The sequence below is a fragment of the Impatiens glandulifera genome, chromosome 5 (assembly GCF_907164915.1).
Source record: "Impatiens glandulifera chromosome 5, dImpGla2.1, whole genome shotgun sequence".
Lineage (NCBI taxonomy): Eukaryota > Viridiplantae > Streptophyta > Magnoliopsida > Ericales > Balsaminaceae > Impatiens > Impatiens glandulifera.
This window is the reverse complement of record NC_061866.1, coordinates 54,244,444-54,258,082: the sequence shown is the minus strand read 5'-3', so window position 1 is coordinate 54,258,082 and position 13,639 is coordinate 54,244,444. Positions and strand designations below refer to the sequence as shown.

Below are 13,639 nucleotides of genomic sequence, written 5' to 3'. Positions count from 1 at the left end.
CAGTCAGTCGGAACAGTGAATGAATATATATCAGCCGCACATAGCTTACTTAATTAGTCGTATCTTATTATTATTATTATTGTTCAATCAATCAGTCTATCTAATATTTACGATCTCATCGAAGAAGAAGAACAAGAACAAGTATAGATCTCCTCTTTTATACACATACATACATGCATTTTGTTATTGTTGATTCAACATTGTCTCATTTGATTCTTATGTCTGTCTGTCTGTCTAGGCAGATTGATTGATTGATTGATTGATAGATAGATCTAAGCGCTCTGATATTATTGCCTTGCTTGTTTTACTAATACTACTACTACTACTAGATCTTCTTCATCTCAACATGTCCAAATCTGGGGCGCTTGATCTCGCTACTGGCCTGGGCGGAAAGATCGACAAAGACAATGTCCTTTCAGCTGTTGACAAGTATGCTTCCTTCCTTCCTTCCTTCCTTCCTTCTTCCTCCCTGCATTCTTGCTTATTATTATTATGTCTTTAGTTTTCTTCCATAATTAATCCAATTCCATTGTCCATTTTTATTGATTGCTGCTGCTTCTATATGCTCATCAACACATAGAATACATTCACTCCACTCACAGATATTGTTGTTGTTGTTGTTGGGCCTAGATCTATTGAATAACATGCTCTTTTTACTATTTACTAAGCTCACTACATTTTAGGGTTTATTTTGTCCCGAATTTTGATTTATTTGGTAACTAAGAGCACAAATAACACTACTTATCTATATATTAAGTTTATTTTCTTCTCTCAAAAACCCCCAACAACCATCCTATTATTACATTTCCCCCCTCAATTTTTCTATCATAAACCCACTTGTTAACTATTTTTATTTCACATTATAAATAGGTTTTTTAATAAAATCAGATCAAGATTCTTAAAATCCCAAATAAAAAGAATACCAAATGATATGACAAGTGTCTTCTTGGTATCGGTATGTATTATTGTACTAGCTAATCTAACATTTCACTGAGCAGGTTCTTGTCAGTGGACCTGTCTTTGAACTGAAAGATGACCTGACAAGTAACTCATTAAATTTGAATGTGGTTGTTGTAACTCAGGTACGAGAAGTATCATGGCTATTATGGAGGTGAAGAGGAGGAGAGAAAGGCCAACTACACGGACATGGTTCAACTCACATAACGTTTTTTCATAACTATTAAACAACCCATGTCAGTTTAAATGGATCACAGTGAAAGGAAAATGAATGTTCCATTTTACTGGATCACTATTTGTTATTTCTACACTTCTCTTGATCATTCCTTAAAACCCGTACAGATTTACAAGTGGAATTAAATGAGATGTGGCGTGCAGTAGTTGGTTATAAAGGGAAAAAAAAAAAATAGTATTGATGTGATCTTTGTTGTCAAATGTTTTTTATGCGTGGATCTGCATGTGGTTACAGGTGAACAAATACTATGACCTTGTAACCAGCTTCTATGAATATGGATGGGGAGAATCTTTCCATTTTGCCCCAAGGTTTGTGTTTATGCTTTCTAATTAAGCTGCTACTCCATATGTTTATTCCACATTAGAGATGCAAAATTTGGTTTATACATTGACTTGTATAATGCGATAGCTAGTATATTTTTATGTTTGCGCCTATAGGTGGAAAGGAGAATCTCTCCGAGAAAGCATTAAGCGACATGAGCATTTCTTAGCTTTACAATTAGGCTTAAAACCTGGACAGAAGGTCAATTTCCTTGACCTTACTTATCTGTTTGATATTTTAAACAAAAGTGGTTATTAAAGTCTTATGTGTTACGATCTCTCCTCTTTACAGGTGCTAGATGTTGGGTGTGGAATTGGAGGACCATTAAGAGAAATTTCTAAATTCAGGTATCTGTTTCTCTGTCATTCGATTCTAATTCTTAGGAGAATATTTTTTTTCCACCTCCCATTACTTAAAAACAAAGTTGTTAGTAGGTAATATATACCTGGATCACTTTAATTATTGTCTAACTAATACTTTGACAAGACCCATTAATTATTTCACTTGTGATAGAAAATGGAACTAACAAGTGGCTCTATATTCTTTCAAACAGATTAGTGAATTTCTTATTTTAGTTTAATTGTGCTCTTTTGTTATTGATAAAAATCTGTGTGTAAATATCTGGCAGCTCAACATCTGTTACTGGTCTGAACAACAATGAATATCAGATTGTAAGAGGAAAGGTAATGATTATGATTAGCACTTTGAATTCATCTCTTTGTACAACATGCTATAACTCTATTGGAACTTTGAGATCAATAATAATATGCAATGGTCTAACGTGTGGAGTGTAATATGGTTATCACTAGTATCCACATTGATCACATGTGTTGTGTTACTTATTTTAGGCACTGAACCGTGCTGAGGGAGTGGAGAAGACCTGCGACTTTGTTAAGGTGAATGGTTGGTGATAAAGCTCTGTACCTATATATAGCCCTATGATGATTAGATATTGTTTTGAGAATGAATTGAATCAATAATACAGGCTGATTTCATGAAAATGCCATTTACTGACAACACTTTCGATGCGGTATATGCAATTGAAGCTACCTGCCATGCTCCCGACCCGGTACGTCTCTTTAAATACTATAAACTGCCTTTTCTATTTATTTATTTTTTTTAAGAAAAAGAAAAAGTTATAAAACTTGTTTCCTCTTGGAAAGGTTGGATGCTATAAAGAGATCTATAGAGTGTTGAAGCCTGGTCAATATTTTGCTGCATACGAATGGTGTATGACAAGTTCCTTTGATCCGAATAATGAAGGGCACAAGAAAATCAAGGTTAATCTATTTTTTTCGTTTTAAGTTGTATGTATATATAGTCTAAAATTACATGCATAAATGCACAGGCAGAAATAGAACTAGGGAATGGGCTCCCAGATATCAGATTTACAGGACAGTGTCTAGAAGCTTTGAAGAAAGCAGGTTTTGAAGTGAGTTGTATTATATAATAAATTTGGTTTTGTTTGGTCGTAGTATGAGGTAGATCTTTACATTGAATTTGAACTAGATACAAATATTATGATAATTTTTTTTATTTTTTTTTTTTAATTTCTGGATGAAGGTTGTATGGGAGAAAGATCTTGTAGAAGACTCAGCACTTCCATGGTACTTGCCTTTGGATAAAAGTCACTTCTCGCTGAGTGGTTTCCGGTTAACAGCTGCTGGACGCTTTGTTACCAAAAACCTGGTAATTATTATTGGTTGTCAAGTTTATCTATATTATATACAGATGTGGTTGAAGAATACATGAAATAATTTTATATATCAAATGTACCTGGTTGTTGCAGGTGAAGGCGTTAGAATATGTGGGTATAGCCCCCAAAGGAAGTCAAAGGGTTCAAGAGTTCTTAGAGAAAGCTGCTGAAGGGCTAGTTGAAGGTGGAAGGTGAGATTATTATTGTTATTATTATTTGTTTTTGGCTGGCTTGGCTTGGCCTGGCCTGACCCGACCCGCCTTGTCTATCTATCATCCAAACAGTGCCGATCATTTTATATATCACATTGTTGTTGACTCGATGTAAAAAAAAATGTTGGGATTTTCAGGAAAGAGATCTTCACACCACTGTATTTCTTCGTTGCTCGGAAACCTCATTCAGAAGACAGCCAGTAAAACTGAGAAGGTGCAGTTAACATGTATCTGTATTTGTTCAATAATAAAACTAATGGATATTCTCTTGTAGCCATCTTTTTCTGCGTGTGGAACTCTGCTCTGATTTGTTTGTGTGGAACTAACTAGTTTTGTAGAATCTTTTTTTTATATTTTATATTATTGTGTTTTGGCATATTCCAATTTACTACTTTATTTGATCAGCAACACCACCTATTTCTGTCTCATTATGATGATGAATAGAGATCCATTAGTCCTTCCTTTCATCTTTTTTGAAGCTTGAAGAATAAGTAGTACATATATGTATGTATTTTGAAGCACGTCTTCAATCGTTCTGTTAGATCAGAATTTAGGATGAACAATAGGAAAATAAAACCACCATTCAAAAGAAGCAAACAAATGTTGTCACTGCTGAAAGATTTTGGATCTTCAGAGCTTTTGATTTGATGATGAGATACATAAAAGATAAAAATAATATCAAAAGTAAGAGGTAAACTATCCTCATCTATCTATACCTCAACATCTTTAGGGAATAAATAATCTTTAAAAAGATTTCTCAAATAAAAAAAAGGCATTGTTATATTACTTTAAATTGAAGAAATACATTCGTCTAAGTGAAAAAGTAGAGTTTATTCGAAACATTAATTTCTCCCTCTAATTTTTTACATTATATATTTTTTTCTCCCACGTTTGCTTGTTTTTTTCATTTTACTGGCAGACAGCGCTGACTAACTCCCTTTATCGTTACTCTAATAATATAACCACCAAATAATTATGGTTCAATCATACAAGAATCGAATGATAAAAAATTATGTATAAAAATTATATATATATATTATAAAAATTATTTTAAAACTTTGTTTTATATATATAAATATAAATATGTATAGATAAAAATAAATGATATATATTATTTATATATAAAAGAAATTTAATAATTATATAAATATAAAAATTAAATAAAAGATGTATTATATATTTATATATAATATAAATATTTATATATATATATATATATATATATATATATATATATATATATATATATATATATAAAAGAGTTTTAATAATTATATATATATATGTAAATATAAAAAATAACGATTAAAGATAATATATATAAAATAATATCTTATACTTATTGAAAATTTGAATAGACGATTTTTAAGCAATCACATTAATAGGAGGGCCGGGCTAGGCGATGACATTAGAAATGATGATGATCAAATGGTGACGAATTTACAAGTGATGAGATACGATAAATGAAAAAAATAAATAAAATTTAGATAGATAGAGGGGGAATAGAAGAAGAAGAAAGAAGAAAGAAGAGACAAAAATGGATTTCCCTTTTTCTTCTTTCTTTCATATATATATATATATACTTTTGTAGTGTACCACCACAACTACATACTTGTACCTACTAGTCTGATCCAAAACATATAACAGCATAGTGTTGCTGCTGCTTCAACGAATCAAACCGTAAATCCAGGTCTCATCCAAATTATGCTGAAGAAATTCTATGGGTCATACATAATCACAACATTATTAATTCACTCAAAAAATATGAAATAGAGTTTATAGAATTCTAAGGATATTTTCTTCATTATTTATATATAATATAATATAATATAATATAGTCAATTATTCATACAAATAATTTGTGTTGGGTTGTCACACCAAATACTTAAGTGAAGACAAGAACAATTATTCTTAAGGTGCCGTTATTATCCCCCACACTCCTCCTCCTCCTCCTTTCTCTTCACTTCACTTTCCTTCACTTCTTATGGAATGGAAAGTAAGAAATCCGAGCAATTATTAAAGCTTTGGTTTGGCAATGGGATTTTGTGTTTTCATGGGCCTCACTAATCCCTCTTGAATCAACGACACTACAAGCTGAAATAAATAAAAATAAACAGTTTCAAGCTAAAGAAGAAGCTCACAGCTAATTAGAGTAAGTAAATGACTTTTCACAGGATGCTTCCTTAGAAAAAGAATCGGGTTTTCATTACCTCTCCATTTCGGTTGAACATTTGGCCAGAACAAAAGCCTCGTGCATTATTAGCAGCTGGGCTTACTATCTGGTATACATACATAATAGGAGGATGATGAGTAAGCTGATGATCATCCAGTTTAAAAAAATATATATATATCTCAAGACAAAAATTTAGCTACTATATATATATATATATATATATATATTGCTACTTACAGAAAATAATAACCAATCATCTGCTCTAAATGGCCTGTGGAACCACATCCTGGTACCAAAATAAATAAGAGTATCATTAATTGAACATTGATGAGGAAAAAGAAAGCCCTTTTTGATTTATGATTAAATAAAGAATAAAGATGATCCTCTTTTGACCCTAACCTTCTTCCACAAGTAACTAATGTCACTCTGAAGAAAACAATATGCCTCTTAAGTATCTCGTTTTTGTTGGGTTAACTAACTAACATGCATAATTAAACTCAACAGTAAAAGGAAAGTGATGCGCTTGCTTACGCGTGATCTAGACTGACTGAAGTTAGTTTCAGATCTTTCTTCCGATGTGGATTCAAGCTCACAGAAAGGAATATGAAATCTGAGGCATAGGCAGCCACACATCTGCAATCCACCAAATCACAATACCATTTTCAAAGTGCACATAGTTATTATCATAAAAAATGCATGTCGCGGCATGGCATGGCATGCTAGGTTCTGCAAAACTTATTTCATACCAACAAGCCAACAGATGCATTTTTTCTTAGACAGAGAGTGTTCAAATGGTATACTACTACTTCTACTACTACAAGGGATGTGTTTTCCATGATCAGCAACTGCTTCTTCTCAGCTTTTTACAAGGAGTATGTTTCCAGCAACTGCAACCGGAATTAAGTGCAGAGAGCTTCTCACCTGTGTAAAGCTGGGTCATCAGAAAGTTTCCCCTTTGCTCTGAACCAATACCTTAAGCTGCAGTAGTATTACACTTCTTGTGTGTTAAAGCAAATAATATACAGAAGAAGCAAGCAGATGAGGTTACGGGACATAATAATATACTCCATACATCAAATCTAATATCATTAGATTGAAGTCTATGAAAATATAGTTGACTCCAGACTGACCTTGGAGCAGCTTTGGTTTGATTTGTTGCATTATTGGGCTGACAAAACCTTATTTCTATTGGCCACGGTATGAAGTCTGAGGAAGCAACCTTGTTCCTGTAGGTTCTGTTACAGAAGCAACGGGAACAATTCAGCACAACCAAACAATAATCGTTGCTAATATCTACAGTCTAACATATCAAGGCTATGCTATAATCTCCCAATCAATAATTTAGCATATTTGTAGCAAGATCCTTGAATTTCCTTGCAAGCATGTTCCTAAATAGAAAAAAAAACTTTCAAGTACAAAGAAGACTGATCAAAATCTACAGGTTTTAGGAATGGAAGCATTTCAACCACCCAAAACATGTCATCATCACACTCCAAAAGCTAATCATGAATGTAATATTTTTACGTTACGACAATTTTTCTTTAATCTACTTATGATTGCTCTCACAGCTCTGGAGAACAATAGTGATCAGAGATTTTTACGGCAATGTGTAGAGGTTACACAAAAGGGAAATTTGAGGGGACGGGAAGGCTAGGGGTGATTGAACTGAAATATTGTGGAAAATAATTGAAGAGTTGGCCATTCATTAATTAATAACTTTGTTGGTACTATGGAAATACCAAACAATAGTAAAAAAAAAAAAAGGCCGTACCAATCCAAAAACATTTGTCTATTCAATTTGCTAAGGATAAGCATACATCATAACTGATGAATATAATGTGACCACAAGGAGGTTAAACACATAGCCCGGAAACACATTTAACCATTTAAACCAGACGCAGAACTTGTCGTCTGACGGGCTCGAACCCAAAACCTCAGAGAGGCTGAGATTATCCACCTCTTGTTGTTGCTAGGCTAGAAGAGAGAATATAACTGATGTATATACATGACAAATAATTGTCTTTTTTTTTGAAAAAGATACATGACAAATAATTATCAATTCGTAACTGATGGATATATACTAGAAAAATGATCAAAGAATAGGCCATTCAATCATTAATAAGTGTCTTGTACTACAGACGGACCAAATGCCAGATCATAAGAGTGTTGAGACAGAAAATCCATATCAATCCAAAAACATTTGTCTAGTCAATTTTCCATGGACACTAGCAAACAACACAACTGATAAAAGAAGTAGTTCCTTTTTGTAACAAATAACAATATTTATCTGCATAATAAGAATAAGACCAGTTTACAGTAAAATAAATGTAACAAATGTAGTCTACTCAATGTGAAAAATAACAATCACAAAGAAAAGTTCAATTTAGCAAAACTCAATGCAGAATTGTTATCCAACACAAACAGTGAGCTGTGAAGCTTTTTACCTGGGCAGACGAGGATTAGTTATACGTTTCTCCCGCAGTTCTTCCATGGATAGAAGCTGCAAGAGTTTTCAAAGGGAAAAGTTATGGATACGAACGTCTCAAAGGATTTATGTTACACGCGTTCGCCTCAATCCGAAAAAGAGGGGCTTGTACGGGATGAAAATTTTTCGATCTTATTGGCCTTTAAAATTCTTATATTGTTTTCTTATTTATTGCTTTGTTTTTCCTTCCCATTTGTAACGTTTGAACGCATCTTGCATTCTTTTTAATAAAAGTTAATCTTTTTCAAGAAAAAAAAAAGCTGCAAGAGTTACCAGTTAGAAACCAAAGCAGTAATCAACTTTGAATTTGAAGGCTCGAAAACCAGTTTGCCGTGATTACCGTTTCAGGGTTAGGCACAGTAGGCATAGTTGCCTCCTGGTGATCAAATCCATTTTCCTCTTTCTGTAATATATAGATATGACCAAGTATTTAGGATAAAGAAATGAACATATACACTCATAGTATCTTTGGTCACTTAAGAGTTCCAACTCAAGGAAAAATTAACAAAGTGAAAACCAAGAACAGAAAACTTCTGCTAATGAAGGTTAACAGTTCTATTTTACAGTGACGAACATGCAAACATCACTCTATCACATTGCTCAATGATGCAAAAGCATTATTCAAGTCATTCTGGTTCTCAGGATTTGACAAAATAGTGACATTGAGCTATCTTTTTATAATGGTAATTGACCATGGGATAAATATGGAAGTTTCATCGATCAATATACCTAAGTTTGGTCTCCACGACACCGGGGAGCAATGAAAAAGCGTCTAACTTTTAAAAGAAAAATATACCTAAGTTTGCATAGAATATATGTTAGTCAGGAGTCAGCAGTTGGATGCATCATATGCTACTACTTAATTTCTCACTTGTTCAACATTACAAGGTAGATTTACGAATTTAGATACTTCATGCCTAAAGTGTTAAGGTCCAAAACGAGCATATGACAAAGACGGTCAAATAACCAAGTCAAATATAATTTCTTAGCCACAAACTAACTTTAAATTCAAGCAAAATGTCCAAACAGAGAATAAGCACACTAGTAGACTATAGATCGTGGAATATTAAACAACTCTTTATGGAGACTGACCAAATGGGATCAACACAACTGGTTGTAAAGAGAAAAATTATGAGGTTTGCAGAACTGGAACTAATCACCTCAACAGATTTTAACAGGTATCAAATGAAATGAAGAGATGATATCAGACCCATCAGAAGTCAACATAGAAAAACAAATTTTACATCAGCTACACGCTACACGGCAAAGAATGAACTGAATCAATACCTGAAATGAAGCTAGCAAAGTGAATACCACATTTCCCTTTTGTATTGCATCTACCTTCCGAGTGGCAAAACTTTTTCCATCACGGATTCGATAAACTTGATAGATAACAGGAACTGCATATAATAAGTAGTTTATATCATCACGTAAGAAACCGAGATTCTTGGAGAGCTAAAATATACTGTTTTTTTATTCTTGTTCTACAGTGGAAGTTCCTGCCGCGGAAAACAGTGACAAATATATAACACCATGAAAACCATCACCACGTAGGCCCAATAAGTTTCATTTTCTTAGCATGAAATAGTATTTACTTCCCTTTTATAGCGTCCACACCAGTTGATAGCCAAAGGTATGCAAGACATAATTTCTAAAGACCATATATTATCAACAATCACTTTGCAGAATATTCCAATTGCAGAATATTATCACGTGGGAAAAATGAAGAAGAAAAAGAATGAAAACAGAGGAAAACTGTCAAAGTACCAATGAGAATAAAAATAGTTCGAACAAGCAAGCACAAAAAAGGCTTACTGTTGTAATCCCCAATGAGAAGGAAGTAAGCGTGTAGACTGTGGACGAGCTTGAGACAATCAACCGTCTTTGTTGCTGCTGCTAAAGCCTGTATATTGTGAACCATTTTAGACCAAGCACGTGTGAAACAAATTAATACTTCCAAATCAAGAGAAGACGTTTATCTTAAACAGAGCAATGATGCAAGAAGCTCATTAACCATTAAAACTGAGTGTACAAGAAAGAATATTAAGAATAAGCTCACTTTTTGTAATGGCAACAATTTGTCAGTTCTATCTGCCAAGCATTTGTTTATCAAAGCATAATGATACCCGCTCAAATAGCCATCGATTAAATGTAAATGTGCAAGGTTTATTAAACATGTTAATCTTGATGATAAACAGTAAGCGCAAAGCTACCTTTAGATTAAGTACAAGTATAAGAATATTTTGGCCAGATTTCATTTACAATTTTGTCACATCTAAATACTTCAGCTCTGTATTGATTCTTCAAATCTAAGTTGATTCACTAACGAAACGAGCTTCAATATAAAACTTTACCAAGAGTTTAATTCAGCAGTAATATATGGAAGGTCTAAACCTATAGTAGCATAACTCTCTGCAATTAAAGCAATATATATGGCACATTTACAGGACAATCAACTGAAGTTACAGAAAATAAGGTTCACATTCTTGGAGATCTCATGGCGTTTACTTTAAGCAAAAGAATTACTAGCCCTCCATCCTCTCGAGATTGCAAAATGTTTTCTTTCAAGCAACCTAGAAGCTAGTATAAATTACATTGACATAATAAGTTGCTTAATCAACCTGGCCCATGAACTGTCCCCCAAACATCTTTCCAAACTTTGGAGCTTCTGGTAAAGTGATACCTTGAAAAATGTTGTCCTTCAAGAAAGAGAGTAAGACATGAGTACATATTGTATTTATTTAAGAAAAAAAATAGTGACTACTCTTGCTTCCATTACCCTTGAGTCACTAAAAAGGGCTAATATGTTAAGGATTATGAAGGGAGAGGAAGGAGTGAAGATACATACTTCTAACGGTATCAGGTGCAATATATTCTCCACAGGGGCACATGAGTCATCTGTTTTATCAGCATTCCAAATAGATTTTGGCTTCAGCAGATCACAATTTGTTTGCGACAGGACAAGACAGGTCAGCTGTCACCAATACCAACAGATGTAACTTTAAGAAGAGCAAAAATTAAATTCTCAGGAAAATGGTAAAAATATGAGACCAGGAAAGTAGAAACTATTAAAAAAAAAAAAAATCTTGAAATTGAATATTCTTGATCTCTTAAATAATTAAAATTGACAGACACCTTTTGATTATGGGTAAAGAAGAAAAGAGAAATAATAGTAGTTACCTTGGACAATGCGATTACATCCGCTTGTTCAGAGGAGGGCGCACCAAGGCCTGCGAAATTGCTTGGTTAATATTTGAGAAAAATGAAAAATCCTGGTTCATAAGTAGAATGAATAGTTTTAATTTATAACCAAGAAAGTAGTAACATCTAATCTAAAGAAGATATGCTTGTTTTTCACATGAAACAAATTTCCACAATGATATGCTGAAAAGCATATAGTTTATATATAGTGCAAACAAATGGTACGTACAGTTAACAAGCAGCAGAATAAATTTATTACCAAAATAATCAAACCGTTTGAGTTGGAACTCTGGCCGGCCATCATCAGCAGTATCCACTGAACCAGAAACTTCAGCCTGGTAAATGAAGAAAAGGAAGTGAATTTAGGTAACAAAAAAAAAAAAAAAAAAGACATGGAAGCAAGAAATTTGACCTCTCCCTCCCATATGAAGAAAATTCCATTGCCAGCTTCCCCCTCACGAATGATATGCTCTCCCTTTTCTAGAAATCAAAATTCAGATATATATATATATATATATGATTAAAAAATCAGCGAAAAGTTGATAAATTGTTTGACAATGTACTCTGACTCACTCACTCACTCACTCACCGTAGTGCTTTTCATTTACAACTTGAGCAATTCTGAGGAGAGATGAGCTTGGCAGCCTTTGAAGCAGAGGAACGTTGCCCAAGAACTCGATCACTAGGAATCGAAAACATGTAAAGAGCGGAAGAGATGAGTGATTGGAAAAAAAAAAAAAAAAAAAGAGTAGAAAGAAAGAAATAGAGAGATGGAATTAGGGATTGATTGTCCACACCTGCTTCAGTGTCCATCTACGAGGACGGACGAGTTGTTGTTGCTCGAAATTACAGCAGATCAGATCAGATCAGACCAGACCAGACCAGACCAATTATAAGAAGATTGAAAGAGGGTTACATGTAGTAGTCTGATTTGATCTGCTAATCTTACAGATTGATAGATAGATAGATGATGGAATTTGGAGGGATGGGTCCCTAATCTTACTGTACACAATCACGTTTATTTGACTCTCCCGATCGATACACAAAATTTTATTTTTAATAAATATATATTTTCACATATTGCTAGCTAAAAGTTGGACTGTGAATGGGTGGCCTGTACTGTACTGTAATAATAGCCTGTCGGCTAATGAATGAATTTCTTAACTTCCTTTATTATCATTAACAAAATGTTAATCTATATAATCAATAATGTTGTTGTTATGTTTCATGTTTCTCGTGGATTTTCTTCGAAAAATATTTATTTTATAATTTGTTACTTCTTTTTCATATTCAAAATTGGACCAAATAAACACACATGTATACGAATTTAATATGGTATAAAACAAACAATAATCTAAAAATCTATAAAATTTATGGATAATTTAGAAAAATTAAAAAGGATAATAAGTATAATGCTTCTAGTATATACAACTAAGTTTTAAATATTTTCTTATACATAATTTTATTTTAAATTATTTTTTATGCATTTATTTTTGTTTGAAATTGCTCCTTATTACATTTATTTTGTTTAAAATAATTTGAATGTTTCAAGTAGTACAAAATGAAAAACATAATTTAGAGTGTAAACAATTTTTACTTTTTTGAAAACTCTGGCTAACTAATTTTAAACTATCGATCGTTTAATGTTTCAACTAGGTTGTGTTTCTTAGATTTGTATCATAACTTATTTTGACTTATAAACTCATTTTGTCTTCAATAAAATTATATTTATTTTTGCTCCCAATTTATTCTCATTAAGGGGATAGTTGCAATTTTGGTACAAATCCTATTTAGCCGGTTGATTCAACCATATTACAGATTTTGTATTACGATATCTTATTTTATATCTTGTAAAGTCTATCATATTATTATATTTTAACTATATAACTATCGTACATATTTCTCTCATTCAACGTCAATATTTTTTTATCGCTTATATAATTTTGGAGACATAACACAAACACACAATATTTAAATATGGAGGAGACGAATGAGTAACAACATCGTCGTCGTCTTAGTCCGTAACATCGTTGTCTGAAAATGAAACATATTAGATGCGTCGTCGTTTGAAAATTTAGTTGAAGAAATCATCTCAAGAAGGAAGAAAAACTTTGCCTGCACTAGAATTTAGAAAAATAATATTGGATAAACCACTAATAAGAGAAATTTGTGTCTATTTAAATATAAATTAACAGATTTATAACATTTTAAATAATTTTAGATATTTATGGTGTAAATTCAAATAAAAATAAATGTAATAAGTAATAATTTCAAACAAACTAAGAGCTCGTTTGATGAAAGGGTTTTTGGGATAAAACTCAGTTTTTATCCCAAAACCCAAATATCTTATTAACCATCA

At 32.6% G+C, this 13,639-nt stretch overlaps 2 protein-coding genes across 3 annotated transcripts; one reads left to right on the top strand and one right to left on the bottom strand.

The window, feature by feature from the left end:
* LOC124938322 (cycloartenol-C-24-methyltransferase 1) lies at positions 1 to 3,799 on the top strand. Its single transcript, XM_047478744.1, has 14 exons — positions 1 to 141; positions 330 to 429; positions 1,083 to 1,149; positions 1,427 to 1,500; positions 1,630 to 1,714; positions 1,805 to 1,860; positions 2,142 to 2,196; positions 2,362 to 2,409; positions 2,499 to 2,582; positions 2,677 to 2,793; positions 2,862 to 2,945; positions 3,077 to 3,202; positions 3,303 to 3,400; positions 3,559 to 3,799. Exons 2-14 carry the CDS (start codon positions 347 to 349, stop codon positions 3,623 to 3,625), a joined length of 1,044 nt encoding a protein of 347 aa, XP_047334700.1. The 5' UTR covers positions 1 to 141; positions 330 to 346; the 3' UTR covers positions 3,626 to 3,799.
* Positions 3,800 to 5,149: 1,350 nt separating this feature from the next.
* LOC124939814 (acyl-CoA hydrolase 2-like) lies at positions 5,150 to 12,305 on the bottom strand. 2 transcript variants are annotated; one of them, XM_047480261.1, is made up of 17 exons: positions 12,078 to 12,302; positions 11,870 to 11,962; positions 11,693 to 11,760; positions 11,540 to 11,615; positions 11,260 to 11,309; positions 10,928 to 11,053; positions 10,701 to 10,778; positions 9,895 to 9,982; positions 9,367 to 9,479; positions 8,420 to 8,482; positions 8,039 to 8,094; positions 6,725 to 6,829; positions 6,516 to 6,572; positions 6,126 to 6,227; positions 5,832 to 5,880; positions 5,632 to 5,700; positions 5,150 to 5,515 (listed from the first exon to the last, which is right to left on the bottom strand). In XM_047480261.1, the coding sequence occupies exons 1-17, from the start codon at positions 12,091 to 12,093 to the stop codon at positions 5,438 to 5,440; spliced, it is 1,287 nt and encodes a 428-aa protein (XP_047336217.1). In that variant the 5' UTR covers positions 12,094 to 12,302; the 3' UTR covers positions 5,150 to 5,437. The 2 variants fall into 2 exon arrangements, with proteins under 2 accessions (XP_047336217.1, XP_047336218.1); XM_047480262.1 differs by lacking the exon at positions 8,420 to 8,482 and having other exon boundaries at positions 12,078 to 12,305.
* Between the last annotated feature and the right edge of the window lie 1,334 nt (positions 12,306 to 13,639).